This window comes from Hipposideros armiger, unplaced genomic scaffold, assembly GCF_001890085.2.
Source record: "Hipposideros armiger isolate ML-2016 unplaced genomic scaffold, ASM189008v1 scaffold_72, whole genome shotgun sequence".
Classification (NCBI taxonomy): Eukaryota; Metazoa; Chordata; class Mammalia; order Chiroptera; family Hipposideridae; genus Hipposideros; species Hipposideros armiger.
In genome coordinates this window covers 2,222,692-2,236,268 of record NW_017731422.1, presented here as the reverse complement: position 1 = coordinate 2,236,268, position 13,577 = coordinate 2,222,692, and the positions used below count along the sequence as shown (strand labels likewise).

The 13,577-nt window shown below is 55.9% G+C and overlaps 1 protein-coding gene across 4 annotated transcripts in view; it reads left to right on the top strand.

The window, feature by feature from the left end:
- TMEM63B (transmembrane protein 63B) overlaps positions 1–13,577 on the top strand; it is a 23,118-nt gene extending 9,541 nt beyond the window's left edge. For all 4 annotated transcript variants that reach the window (XM_019642741.1, XM_019642740.1, XM_019642742.1 and 1 more), the window contains 19 exons: positions 28–65; positions 1,117–1,259; positions 1,353–1,404; positions 1,875–1,983; positions 2,604–2,674; positions 5,691–5,771; positions 6,198–6,321; positions 6,844–6,977; positions 7,125–7,262; positions 7,412–7,565; positions 8,509–8,615; positions 8,870–8,956; positions 9,159–9,224; positions 10,455–10,617; positions 11,174–11,279; positions 12,258–12,425; positions 12,685–12,800; positions 12,984–13,064; positions 13,347–13,577. In XM_019642741.1, coding sequence (XP_019498286.1) covers positions 28–65; positions 1,117–1,259; positions 1,353–1,404; positions 1,875–1,983; positions 2,604–2,674; positions 5,691–5,771; positions 6,198–6,321; positions 6,844–6,977; positions 7,125–7,262; positions 7,412–7,565; positions 8,509–8,615; positions 8,870–8,956; positions 9,159–9,224; positions 10,455–10,617; positions 11,174–11,279; positions 12,258–12,425; positions 12,685–12,800; positions 12,984–13,064; positions 13,347–13,532 — 2,124 coding nt within the window. In that variant the 3' untranslated portion in view covers positions 13,533–13,577. The remainder of the gene's footprint in view (positions 1–27; positions 66–1,116; positions 1,260–1,352; positions 1,405–1,874; positions 1,984–2,603; positions 2,675–5,690; positions 5,772–6,197; positions 6,322–6,843; positions 6,978–7,124; positions 7,263–7,411; positions 7,566–8,508; positions 8,616–8,869; positions 8,957–9,158; positions 9,225–10,454; positions 10,618–11,173; positions 11,280–12,257; positions 12,426–12,684; positions 12,801–12,983; positions 13,065–13,346) is intronic.

Here is a 13,577-nt window from a genome sequence, read left to right as displayed (position 1 = left end):
CCAGCTGACAGCCCTCTGTCCCCCCAGGGTTTCTGTTCCTGGCTGACAGCCATCTTCAGGATAAAGTAAGTGAATGGTCTTCAGGCTCTAAAGAAAGAAAGAAACACAGAAACTTCAGAACCGCTCATCTCCCCACAAAATCCAGAGGCCAGCAGCTTTGAGGGCCTTAGCGCTCCTAGCCAGCCCAGCACCCTCCTCCCTGCTCCAGGAGCCCACGCCTTGGGGTCCTGGCCTCTGAGCTGGCCTCACTTGACCCCCAACAGTCTCCTGTGTGCCCCCCTGTGTGTGGGGGGGCACTCTGCCCACAGCTCTCCCTGCCCCTGCTACCCCGTGAGAGCAGGAGCTGCAGCCCCCACCTCAGCCTCCGTGCAGCCAGCGGGTGGGGGCAGCAGGCAGGCTGGGAGCAGCCAGCCAGCAGCAGGCAGGAGCCAGTATCCAGCAGGCAGAGGTCAGGAGACCGAGCCAGAGTGCGACAGGCAGGCAGTGAGCGCTGAGAGGCAGGAAGATGGACAGGTCAGCACCGTCACGCCCACGGCCCCCCAGGGCCCCTCCCCAAGTGTATCAAGTGCTCTGCTACACCAGCACCCATAAGGTGCTGCTGCTTCCTGAAACCGGCCTCGAACCCCCATCCAGCCTCCTGCTTCTGCCTCTTCTATCACCATTCCTCCTCCTCCTCTCGCCTTGTCCTCCCTTTTCCCATCTTCCTCTTCTCTTTTCCCTTTCCTCTCCATCCCTCATTTCTCCTCTGTCTCCCCCATCTCTCTCTCCCTCTCCCTCTCTCTCTCCAGTTTTCCTTCTTTTTTTATTCCTCCCTGCCTTCTTCCTAACTTCCTTCCTGTTTGCCTCTGTCATTCCTCTCCTTCTCTTATCTATCCTTCCTCTTTCCCTCCCCTTCTCCCTGCATCCTTCTTTTTGTTTTCCTTCCCCTTCTCTCTCCCTCTGTTCTCCCTCCCTTCCCAGAAAATAAGGGACCCAGAGACCCCATTTCAACCCCACACTGCTACCAGATTGGCAGAGGCTAGGGCGGGTGCGGGTGGGGATGGGCCAGGGCAGGCAGGTCATGGCCCCTCGGCCGCCCTGGTCCTCACCTAATTCCAATCTCCTGCCACGCCACAGGGATGATGAGATCCGGGACAAGTGTGGAGGCGACGCCGTGCATTACCTGTCCTTCCAGCGGCACATCATCGGGCTGCTGGTCGTTGTGGGCGTCCTCTCCGTGGGCATCGTGCTGCCTGTCAACTTCTCAGGGGACCTGCTGGGTCAGTGAGGGCCAGGATGGGTGGGGTAGAGAAAGGAGGGGACAGGCCCTGACCCCACCGTCGTCCCCTTCCCTTCCCTTTCTCACCCCGCAGAGAACAATGCCTACAGCTTCGGGAGAACCACCATTGCCAACTTGAAATCAGGGTAAGTGGGAAACTGGTCAGTGAGGCCAGGGTTTGTGCCAGAGTCCAGGCCCTAACGAGGAGGACAGGGGGAGTGTTCAGGGGACAGGTGGCTGAAGCTGCAGAGAGGGCTCGGGCCCTGAGGGCTAGGGTTGGAGACAGAAGAGGTAGATCCCTGCTGAGGGAACGACCAGATAAAGAAGAGGAGGGTGCCACCTCAGGCAGGCGAGGCTGACTGCGAGCCGGTGCGCGGTAGTGCAGCCAGCGAGTAGGGTGTGAAGACATGATCTCTTGGGGCATTTCAGTTGGAATGGAACAATCTTGGGGATGTCTAAAGGATGTGGAGTGTGGGTCCTGCCCTGTGGAGTGTCACTGCCAGAAGACTGGTGGCAGTAGAGGGGCCCTATACTGGGGTTTAAGTAACACGGGGAGGTTGGGGATGTCTGAGTGGATCCTAACCCCCATGGCTTCCCTATACTCTGCTCTGCCCAGGAACAACCTGCTATGGCTGCATACCTCCTTTGCCTTCCTGTACCTGCTGCTCACCGTCTACAGCATGCGTAGACACACCTCCAAGATGCGCTACAAGGAGGACGACCTGGTGAGTAGAGCAGAGCCCAGGTGTACCCCACCCCCTGCCTCTTCCCTCCAGGCCTCTCTTGCCTTGGCCCTTTGGGGTGTCGGCTCCCGGGTTAGTCCTGAGTTTGAATCCTGACTCAGCAACTCAGGAGCCCTCGTCCTGCAAGTTAGCTACCTTCCCAAGCCTCAGTTTCCTCATCTGTCAAATGAGATAACAGCAGTACCTCTCCCAAGGCTGGTGGGAAGGTGAAGTGAGGCGATGCGTGGAAAGGACCCTGCCGGGGCTGTGCCTGGCACTCAGGAAATAATTGTGGTTAATGATACGGTGGTGAAATTCCCTCCACTTCTACATTTATTCACTAAACAGTAATGAACACCACTCCATGGCAGCCACTCTGCTGGGTCCTCATGGCCTGAGGATCGGAAATGAGTACCCCACTCTTCCCCCACACCAAACCCCTCAAGGAGCAAGGGGCCAGATGGCTCTTTTCATTAGACTTACTGCCTGATTTCTACCAGAAATTCTCTGGGACCTGGCTTCTTCCTAAGGTCTCCTCCTCCTCTGTCTGCTCCTCTCTGCTCACCCGTTCCCCCACCCCGTCCCTGCATCCTCTGGCCCCTCTCACCTGCCTCTCACCCCAGGTGAAGCGGACTCTCTTCATCAATGGAATATCCAAATATGCAGAGTCAGAAAAGATCAAGAAGCATTTTGAGTGAGTAGCCCCATCCCCAGCACCTGCGGACCCTTCTTTGCCTTTCAACTCCCAAGAGGCTCCTCACACACCTCTCACTCTGGGTGCAGTGGAGGTGGAGGTTAGACTAAGAAGAATTCTCTGACTCCAGGGCGGGCTAGCAATTCAGCTGGGTGATAGGCCCCTCTAAGAACACGAGAGAAACACTTGAAAGGCTTGAGAAGAAATACTTGAAAAGTGAGTCCAGTCTGTCCCACATACTCGCCACCCTTCCTCTGCTCCGGCTTGAACTGGGTCATGGGTTGTTGCCCCAGGGTCCATGGTGTGTGGCTTCTTCAAAAGTACATGTGACATGCTGGAGTTTGTGTGCAGACTGGCAAGGAGAATCGCCTTGGCTTTCAGTAGATCGTCAAGGAGCCCAGGAGAACGTGGGCTGTGTGTGCTCTGAGGCTCTTTTCAACCCTGGAAGTCTGTCTTAGAGGGAGGAGAATATCCACCTCCAGGAGTGCCTGGTGCCCACAATAGACTGTGTACGGGATTAGGGATCCTAGCATACATTCATCTGTCCACTTGGCAAACTTTCTCAGGTGCTCTTAGGTGTAAGTCACAGTGACGGGCCTTGGGAGTGTAAAAGTGAATAGAAGATCATCAGACTGTTGGAGGCTTTACAGTACAGAGGTCAGTGTTAGGAGCCAGTCCAGGGTATGATGTGAGATTGAGCTAAGAAGGTTAGTCTGTGGTCAGAATTAGGAGTTGGCCAGTATCCTAATAAGGGATGTTGGTGGTCTGGATCAAGGCTGGCTCTGGTCAGAAGCAGGAGTTTAAAGGTCTAGCTCCACTGTCAGTTTGCCTGGATCAGAGGTCAGGCCTGGTTCTACATCTGGACAGCACCGAGAGTGTCTCGTCAGGTTCAGATATTCCAGACTCCTATGTTACAGGAAGATGACTGACTTGGGATCAGTATTAATGGATGAATACTCATTCATTCAACATGTATTGGTCACCTTCTGTACTCCAGGCTTAAATAAATGAGAAACAGGCCCTGCCCTCATACAATTTACAGAACAGCAGTCAAAATTATATCAACGTTGTTCAGTATGAGAGAACAACTTGGGGTCCTATCTGGAGTTCAAGCTGTGATCAGCATTCGGGGGCAGTTTGGGTCAGGATTAAGGACAGGGTGTGCTCAGAGTTAAGAGCCATCTTAATATTACTGTCCAATTGGAATCAGCTGTCAGCTTGCCCTGACAAGTCCTTTCATAAAATCTACGGAGCACCTACTATGTGGCCGCCCTGGAGCAGGAGTTGGAGAAATAGCAGTAAACAGAAAAGAAAAAGCCCCTGCTTTTTGATAATAGACACTGTATCAAGTAGGGGTTGGTGCTCAGAAGAAAACCAGGCAGGGAGAGGGACAGAGTGAAGGAGTCAGGAAGGGTGTGTGGATGGGGTGGGCGGGGGTACTCAGACAGGGTGACATTTGAGCAGACCTGCATGCAGTGAGGGAGCGAACTCCACTAGCCAAGCATCCATTCATTCAGCACACGTTTACTGTACACTTACTATGTGCATCATACCAGGGAGACAAGAACCAAACTTGATGCTGTCCGTGGGAAGCTCACGGTCCAAGTTGTCTGCTTCAGGGATCAGTCTGTAGTTTTGTTTAAGAAACAGCCTGTGATTAAAATTGGTGGTTAGCCTATCTATATAAGCAGGGTGTGGGAGACTGTGGTCCTAACTGGAGTTTTGGGGATCAGTGAGGTAAACATTACAAAACAGCCATTTCATTGACCCAATCATTCAATACATGTCTGTTGAGCACCTACTATGTGCAAGCTCTTGGCTCAGGCCTGGTTATATAGGGATGCGCCTGGTTATATAGGGATGCAGCCTTGTCCTTGTGGGGCTCCTGGGCAAGGTGACAGCATTGGGCAGGGCTTGTTGTCCAGGTCTGGGATCTACCTGGATTGGAGGACTAACCCAGCAGAGTTAGGGAATACCCTATGTGCAAAACCTGGGAGCCTGGGTGGTGGGGACTATGTGATTAGAGATCAGTCACGTGAGAATGAGGCCTCAGCCTGCCACAGAGGTGAGGCGCTTCCAAAGAGGAACCTTAGAGCAAAAACAGTGTCCGGGGAAACCTCTGTAGCCTCCTGGGAAGTGCATTTGAATGACCCCTTCCCAGATTTCAGTTTCCAAATTCTCATGGGTTTGTGCAGCTCATCTTGTTACTTCAAAACCGTATCTTGTGCCTCTTTAACACTTAGCGGTCCTTCATTAATTTTTTTGTTTTTTTAAAGATGGGGCTCAGTCTAGATTAGGGATTAGGATCAAGAAGCAGTGTATGAGCAAAATGTAAAAGGAACGTCTCCTGCCCTCAGTCAGTAGGTATCCCTCCAGCCCTGCCACGTACCAGGTACTGAGAGTCAGGGATGGTGGATCTCTGGTCAGTCTCAAGTCAAGGTTGGGGTCAACTTGGGGTCAGGGTTAGAGGTCAGTCTTGGGTCTGGGTTATGGGTCAATTTGGGTCAGGGTAAAGGATCATTCTCTGTCCCAGGTTAGAGGTCAGTCTCAGGTCAGACCTCAGAATCCATCTATGGTTGGTCTTGGGGCAGGGACCGTTCTGTAGACTGGGCTGTGTGTTGATTGGAGTCAGTCTGTGGTCCAGGCTAAGTGTCGGACTGTACCCAGATCTTCTGCGAACAGGTAAAGGGAACAACCCAAGACTAGAAACAGTTTCTCTCAACTTCAAGTTCACAGCCCTGGACAAGAATCAGACCACAGGCATGGCTTCCCCAGCATCCCAGTGTGCACCCACATCCCAGGTCATTGGCTCATACTAGGCTCACACACTCCCCCCACTCAGATAAGCATGAGGAGGAATTTCAAAGTTTGATTCTTGGTTAACTCATTTTTCTAGACTAAGAAAAAAACAAGGGGGGAGCTTCAGTTGGGATGTGTGTCTTGAAGGTGATGGGGTCATGCGTGAAAGTCGGGGGCAAGTGGTCCTTACAGAAAATGATGGTGGACTGTGTTTCAGGGAGGCCTACCCCAACTGCACAGTTCTAGAAGCCCGCCCATGTTACAACGTGGCTCGTCTTATGTTCCTCGATGCAGAGAGGTAATGGGGCCCAGACCTGGAGGTGGGCGTGACACAGAAGGCCCCCTGCCCATTGTGGAAGGCGTCTGGGCTGCCACAGAGTAGCCTGGCTCCCCTTCCAGGTGTTCCCCGGGGCATTTGATTTTAATTCAGCCTCTGGAGAGAGCAAAGCCTGGAGGTTAGAGGTGGCTGCAAGAGTACCGGGGTCCACCATCCCCACCCCATCTGAGGACAAACCCTTCTTTAGCTGCAGTATGAGAAATTGAGGCCAAACTATAAGATTGTGTGGCTCTCAAGGGATGGTTAGGGAGACCCTGGGATGGGCACATGTCTGAACCATGCATCCTAAACGAACCCAAGACTAGATGACCCTTGAGTTAGGCTCCCTACCCATCCTCCCATCCAGCCCAGCTGGGCAGTGAGTGATTGGGCACCTGGGTCCCGCAGAAAGAAGGCCGAGCGGGGAAAGCTGTACTTCACAAACCTCCAGAGCAAGGAGAATGTCCCCACCATGATCAACCCCAAGCCCTGTGGCCACCTCTGCTGCTGCGTGGTTCGAGGCTGTGAGCAGGTATGGGGCGTGCCCGGCCCTGGCTCAGACCTCAGGGCCCCAGTGCTCCTGATTGTATGGGGAAGGGTTGGCAGGTCCTGGACAGACAGGTCACACACACCCCAAGGTAAACAGACTCCCGGAGGAGGCAAGGACGGGGCCGGAGCCAGGGCCGGGGGCAGGATGCAGCCCCGCCCTCAGAGGGCTCCCACCTGTTCCTATATTCCTTGAAGCCCCATCCCCACTGTTGGGTTGTCCCCTATCCCTACAGTGACCAAATTTTCAAACCCCAAATCAGAAGAGGTCAACCAAGAGTACAGTGTTATGCTGTATTTACTGGCTCTGTGACTTTAGGGAAGTTTCTTGACTGCTCTGTGCCTGTTTCCTCATCTGTGAGGTGGGACTAATTGTACCTACTATTGTGAGAGATAGAGAGAGCTTAAAGCACTGCCTGGCCTGTCGGAAGCTCCAGGTTAGTACTGGCTGGTGCTGCAGGCACCAAGCCGGCTCTCTGCCCAGAGCCTGCCTTGCCCACCCTGGCAGGTGGAGGCCATCGAGTACTACACAAAGCTGGAACAGAAACTGAAGGACGAGTACAAGCGGGAAAAGGAGAAGGTGAACGAGAAGCCTCTTGGCATGGCCTTTGTCACCTTCCACAATGAGACCATCACCGCCATGTGAGCCCCCGCCCGGCCTGCCCACCCTGGCCCTAGTCCTCCAGTGACCAGCTGGGGCTCCCAGGTCCCTGGGCTCACAGCCAGCTGACTGACGGCAGTGGGGTTCCCTGTAGCTGGTGCTTCAGTAACCGGTGTCCATCCCCCCAGCATCCTGAAGGACTTTAACGTGTGTAAGTGCCAGGGCTGCACCTGCCGCGGGGAACCACGCTCCTCGTCCTGCAGCGAGTCCCTGCACATCTCCAACTGGACCGTGTCCTACGCCCCTGACCCCCAGAACATCTACTGGTGAGCAAAGGGGGATGGCAGAGGCAGGCTTTGTGGGGCTTGGGTGAGCTCCATCCAGTAATAGAGGGGAGGGCAGGGAGGTCCTAGGTGTCACCGAGGACCAGGCAGGTGTCTGGTCCCTGGAGTGACCACCTCCCCTGCCATTCCAGGGAACACCTTTCCATCCGCGGCTTCATCTGGTGGCTGCGCTGCCTGGTCATCAATGTCGTCCTCTTCATCCTCCTCTTCTTCCTCACCACTCCGGCCATCATCATCACCACCATGGACAAGTTCAACGTCACCAAGCCCGTGGAGTACCTCAACGTGAGGCCATGCCCCACCTCACCCCTCCATGCTGTGTCACAAGACACGGAAAGCAGGCCCCGAATCCCTCCTCAGGGAAAACCAGAATGCCCCCTGCCCAGTCTGGCTCCACCAAGAAGCACCCATGAGACCATGGGCTGCAAACCCTTCTGTGCATTTCCCTTGGGCTCCCCACCACCTTCCCCTATGAGAGGCCACCCTTGGGTGTGCACACACCTAGAGAGACACCAGGGAAGAAAGAGGGCCCAGGCCCAGTCCTAACTGACCTTGTGACCTCAGATAAGTCCCTTCTCACCCCTCATTCTCCCCGACGGAAGGATGGAAGGTTCAGACTAAATCATTGGCTTCCAAACTTAGAGTCTGATGCTTTTATCAAAAGGAATCTTCCTTGAAACCCGATGTGGAAAAGCATGGCTGTTCAGACAGCAGGAGAGTGTAAGGGCCACTTTACCTGGTCTCTCCTCACCCCTCCTGCCACACACACAATGTACCTCCTTGGAGCCTCAAATTTCAAAGAAAGACCATTTGAAAATCACTGTGTTAGCATAATAGCATAATAGATAAGACCCAGACTCCCTGGGTTCAAATCCCCACCCCACTGCTCACTAGCTGGTTAAGCTATTGAATCGCTTTGTGCCTCAGTTTGCTCATCTATAAAATAGGGTGACATCTTTGTGAGGATGGATGCATGTAAAGTACGTGATCAGTGCTTGGCACAGAGTAGGTGCTCAGCCGGTGCTAACTAATGTTATTCACCCTGGGGTTGTACATATGGCCCTGGCCCCCATCCTCAACCCTTGCCCTCAAGATGTTCTGGACTTTCGACATGGGGCCTTGAGAGCCCTGAAGCCCAGAACTCAGTGGGGGAGGGGACAGGTAAGCAAAGCAAGCTGAGCGCAATAGACTGCCCCCACCTGACACATCCCCCCATGCCCCACTGCAGAACCCCATCATCACCCAGTTCTTCCCCACCCTGCTGCTGTGGTGCTTCTCGGCCCTGCTCCCCACCATCGTCTACTATTCTGCCTTCTTTGAAGCCCACTGGACACGGTGAGACACCTTTGCACACGTGGCACCTCGCTCTGGCTTCCTAGGGGTACACCCATGTCATTGGGCAGCCCTTTGCCATTCAGGCTTCCTGCTCCCGAGGTCCTAGAGCTGGCAGGGAGAGATGATGCCAGCATCCTCACCTTGGGAAGCGCCCCTCCCTCCCCCGCTCTCCCCTCCCCGGGACACTATATTGGCTGAGGGAGCAAAATGGGACCTGGCCCACCTGACCTCTGCCCCTGTCCCCTCTGCCCCAGCTCCGGGGAGAACAGGACCACCATGCACAAGTGCTACACCTTCCTCATCTTCATGGTGCTGCTCCTGCCCTCACTGGGACTGAGCAGGTACGTTTTGGAGGAAGGGACGGGAGGCGGGAGGCGGGGACAGGGGTGGGGGGAGGTTGCAGGCTGGGGAGAGGGAGCAGTTCAGGCTCCCACCTCCCCTACCAAGCCGAAGGCCCCATGTACAGAGGGCATCTGCAGAGGCTCTCGGCAGGGACTTCCCCTCCCCATTCCAGCGCCCCACCATACCTCTCCTCCTCTCCAGTCTGGACCTCTTCTTCCGCTGGCTCTTTGACAAGAAATTTTTGGCTGAGGCAGCTATTCGGTTTGAGTGAGTGACCGGGGGGCCCCCAAGAAAGGAGACTGGATGGCGGGGGTGGGTATGCCTGGGAGACACTTCCTTCCCCATGGGAGGGTGCAGCGAAGCACCCCACCCCTTCTGTGGGGAAGAATAGGGGGGGGGCTTCCATCAAGGGCTGGCATAATCACTCCAAAGGACCCACAGGATGTCTCAGGTGTATACCTGGGAGATGTCCCCAGGGTCTATGTGGGAGCCGTTTCTTTGGGAACATCTCTGGACTCCGAGGTCACCCTCAAGGTGTATTTGGGGCCTGCATTCTGGGGGATTCTATGAGGGCTCTAGGCTGGTGTTCTGGGATGAACTCGGGGAGTCTGGAACGCCACTCAGGAAGTTTGGTGTCTGCAGTGGAACCTTGGTCATACTGTGATAATGCTTGGGAGTCCTAGAGGTATCCCTGAGGGTCTCTGGGGCCCACACTTTGGGGGACTCGGGTTCATACTTTGGGGTGCTTACGGGGCACAAGTTCCGGGAACACGTCTGAAGTTTCAGGCTCCTGTTCAGAGGTGTGGCTGGCATTCTTTCTGGTGCATCTCCCTTCTCTGGGAATCGCTGCGAAGGTGTCTTAGGGGGCATGTACCATGGCTGAATATTTGGAGTCTTGCTCTGGGAGTCTTGTGCTAGGCCATCTATGGTAATCTTGGGCTCACGCTTAGGGTGTCACAAGCATTGACAAAGGTTCCTGGGCTCCCCGCTCTGAAGATTTCTGGGGGAGAGTCTCTGATGCTTGTGTCTTGGAGGTTACAGAGGCTCATACTCTGGGGTAACTCTGGGTTAAGGTCTAAGGAAGGAAGCCTTCTGGATGTTTCTGGAGCTCACACCCTCCGGTCTTTGGAAGTCTCATGGGGTTGTCTATGGAGATCTCCGGCAGCCAGACCCTGAACACTGGTGGCCTTAGGGGTCTTGAGCACTCTCCATGAGTCTTTATGGGGCACAAGTTCTCAGGGTGCCTCTGGGCTTACACTGTCAGATCCTGTTGGCGCATATTGAGGGTGTTGGGGTATCTGTTGACACTCTGGTACCTGCCTCTGGGGCTTACATTCTAGGGGGGCTGGGGCACAGGTGCTTGAGGGCTGAGCTGGGGACACATGGGTGTCTACAAGGCATGTTGGGGGTGCAAGTGTGGTGCGCTGTCATGCTGGCAGTGGGCAGGCAACCACCAAGTCCCCAAGAGTGCAGTGCTGGAGCACCTGGTGCCCGCAGGTGCGTGTTCCTGCCGGACAACGGCGCCTTCTTCGTGAACTACGTCATTGCTTCAGCCTTTATCGGCAACGCCATGGACCTGCTGCGCATCCCGGGCCTGCTCATGTACATGATCCGGCTCTGCCTGGCGCGCTCAGCCGCCGAGAGGCGCAACGTGAAGCGGGTACGGCCGTCTGGGCCGCAGCGGCTCGCACAGCGCCCTCTGGTGGGCCCAACTAGAAACAGCGGCAGCGTGCTAGGGCGTGGAGCCCAAGGGTGCTGGGACTTGGGGAGCCCAGTTCCATGGCCCTGGACTATCCCCTTCCCATCTGGGCCTCAGTTCTCCCATATTTACAGCGATGAATTGACATAGGTAACCCTGAAGGCCCTGGCCAGTTCTGACAGTCTAGTGTTCTGTGATGGGAGTTGGGGGAGGTCCGGGTCCCTACACCTAGGGTCCCTGGGCCCTAACCCCACAGGAGGGCATCCCATTCCCAAGCCCCCCCCCCTCGCCAGCCCCTGATCCCTCGAAGGCCCTTCCTCATGTCCTGTAACTACCCACCCTGACCTCCTCAGCCACAACCCCTCTTTCCATCTGCTTTGCCCTTCCTTATCCTGGACATGGGGTTCCTTTTCCCCGCGGCTTCTTTCCTGGCCCCCTCTCCCCTCCCACCTGTCCTATGCCCCTCCAGTATGTCCCTCCCCTCCCTGAGCCACCCTCCTGCCCATCTCCCCCCCAGCATCAGGCCTACGAGTTCCAGTTTGGCGCAGCCTACGCCTGGATGATGTGCGTCTTCACGGTGGTCATGACCTACAGTATCACCTGCCCCATCATCGTGCCCTTCGGTAGGCACCGCCGCGCCGGGACCTGGGCCCTGCTCGGGGGGACCCAGGACCTCACCGGCTCCACTCTAGTAAGGCAGGCCACCCCGAGTGGACAGGGCCCCGGCTGGGAGACCGGCCCCTCAGGCCTCCCGCCCGGTCCCTGGCTCAGTCTGGGGCCTGGTCTGGGGGGAGGAGGGGAAAAGCCATCTCAGCCCTGGCTGGACCCAGCTGGTATGCTGGACCCCTGAGCAAAGTCACGCCAACATGGCTATACTCACCCACACCAGTGCTTTCCCTTAACTGGATATACTGGGACATATATCACATACTCACTAAGGTGTACACACACAGAGAAACACACTTCTACACAGGATCCATGGGTGTACTTGTACACAGCCCTATAAACTCAAGGAAAGACCTTTGGATTGCAGGGTGGGGGGGGGTCCTTGCCACTTGTGGAGATGCCCTGCTATAGCTGAGCTATGTGACTTAGGCAAGTCCCTCTACCTTCTGAAATTTAGCCAAGTTTTCAACTCTTGCCCCCACTAGTGTGGTCTTTATATCCCCCCTGATAACATCCCAACCCCTTAACCACCCTCCCTGGATATTGAAGGCTCCAAACTAACCTTCTTGTCCTTGTTCGAAAGTTCCCATTCCCTCAGCCTCCAGGAAAATAGAACTTACCACTGAATTTATACTCACGTTTAGGAACAGGGGTAGAAGAAACGGTGTAGGTTTTAAGAGGATGCGCATTGACCCAAATGAATAGATTTCTAATAGAATTGCTAGTGAGGCGCTACAGAATCGAGGGGCTGAAGCGGAGGAAGCGGAGGTTTTCTGGTACTGCTGGGGGCCTGGGGCACGATCCTGTATGGGGCTGGGGCAGACAAGGGAAGCCAGCCCTTCAGCGAGCTCAGGAGGACTGGGACAACCTGTGACAGACACTCGGAAGTCTGGCAGCACTGGTTCCGAGGTCAGGGCCCATGTGGCTTCCCCCAGGGCTCATGTACATGCTGCTGAAGCACCTGGTAGACAGGTACAATCTCTACTACGCCTACCTGCCCGCCAAGCTGGACAAGAAGATTCACTCGGGGGCTGTGAACCAGGTGGTGGCCGCACCCATCCTCTGCCTCTTCTGGCTGCTTTTCTTCTCCACCATGCGCACGGGTGAGGGCCCCCTCTCAGGGAGGTGGGGTGGGGGCAGAGGGGACGTCTCCAGAGTCAAGGCAGAAGCAGGCCCCGGTGGGGAGGGGAGGGGGGGAAGTCCATGATGGCTGGTGGGCACCGACAAGGTGACTGGGAGAGGCCGCAGCACGCGGAAGTGTGGGGTTGCATTCAGAAGGTAGCAAAGTGGAATGGTGGGCCTCTCGGAGGGGAGCCCAGGGGAGAAATAGCAGCCCCGCTTTTTGCCCCTCCCCCATACTAGGGTTCCTAGCCCCCACGTCCATGTTCACATTTGTGGTCCTGGTTATCACCATTGTCATCTGTCTCTGCCACGTCTGCTTCGGACACTTCAAATACCTCAGTGCCCACAACTACAAGGTGTGGGGCAAGGGGGGTTGGGGGATGGCTGAGGGCAGAAGCTCAAGGGGATACAGAAGGCCAGGGGGGTGGTTGGGATCTGAGGGCAGGAGCAACAGGGGTGCCGGAAGGGTGTGGGGTCATGATTGCAGCTGAGGGCAAGGGCATTCTGCCCACCCCCTGACTCATTCTGGGCCCCTCAAGATTGAGCACACAGAGACAGATACCGCGGACTCCAGAAGCAATGGACGGCCTCCCACTGTTGCCGCTGTCCCCAAATCTGCGGTGAGTGTCCTGTGCCATGGCAGAGGGTGGAAGGGACCTCAGACTCAGTCCCAAAGCTGGGTGTCCCACAATCCTCCAGAAACAAGGCCTGTTATAGACCCCATGGACTGGGGAATGGGCAGGGAGAGACCTGGCTTCACTGGGGGCTGCCCACCTCCCCTGGGCATAGGATACTGCTCCCCCTCCCCCTTCAGGCCCCGTGACTCCCCATCACCCCCTCCTCACAAGGGGCAGCTGTCCACCCTCACACCCCTCTTCTCCTTCACTCCTGTTCCCCTTCAGAAATACATCGCTCAGGTGCTGCAGGACTCAGAGGGGGATGGGGATGGGGTTCCTGGGAACTCGGGGGACGAGCCCCCGTCATCCTCGTCCCAAGATGAGGAGCTGCTGATGCAGCCTGACGGCCTCACGGACACAGACTTCCAGTCTTGCGAGGACAGCCTCATAGAGAACGAGATTCACCAGTAAGGGGAGGGAGGGGCCCTGGAGGCCACGCCCTGCCCCCCCCCCCCC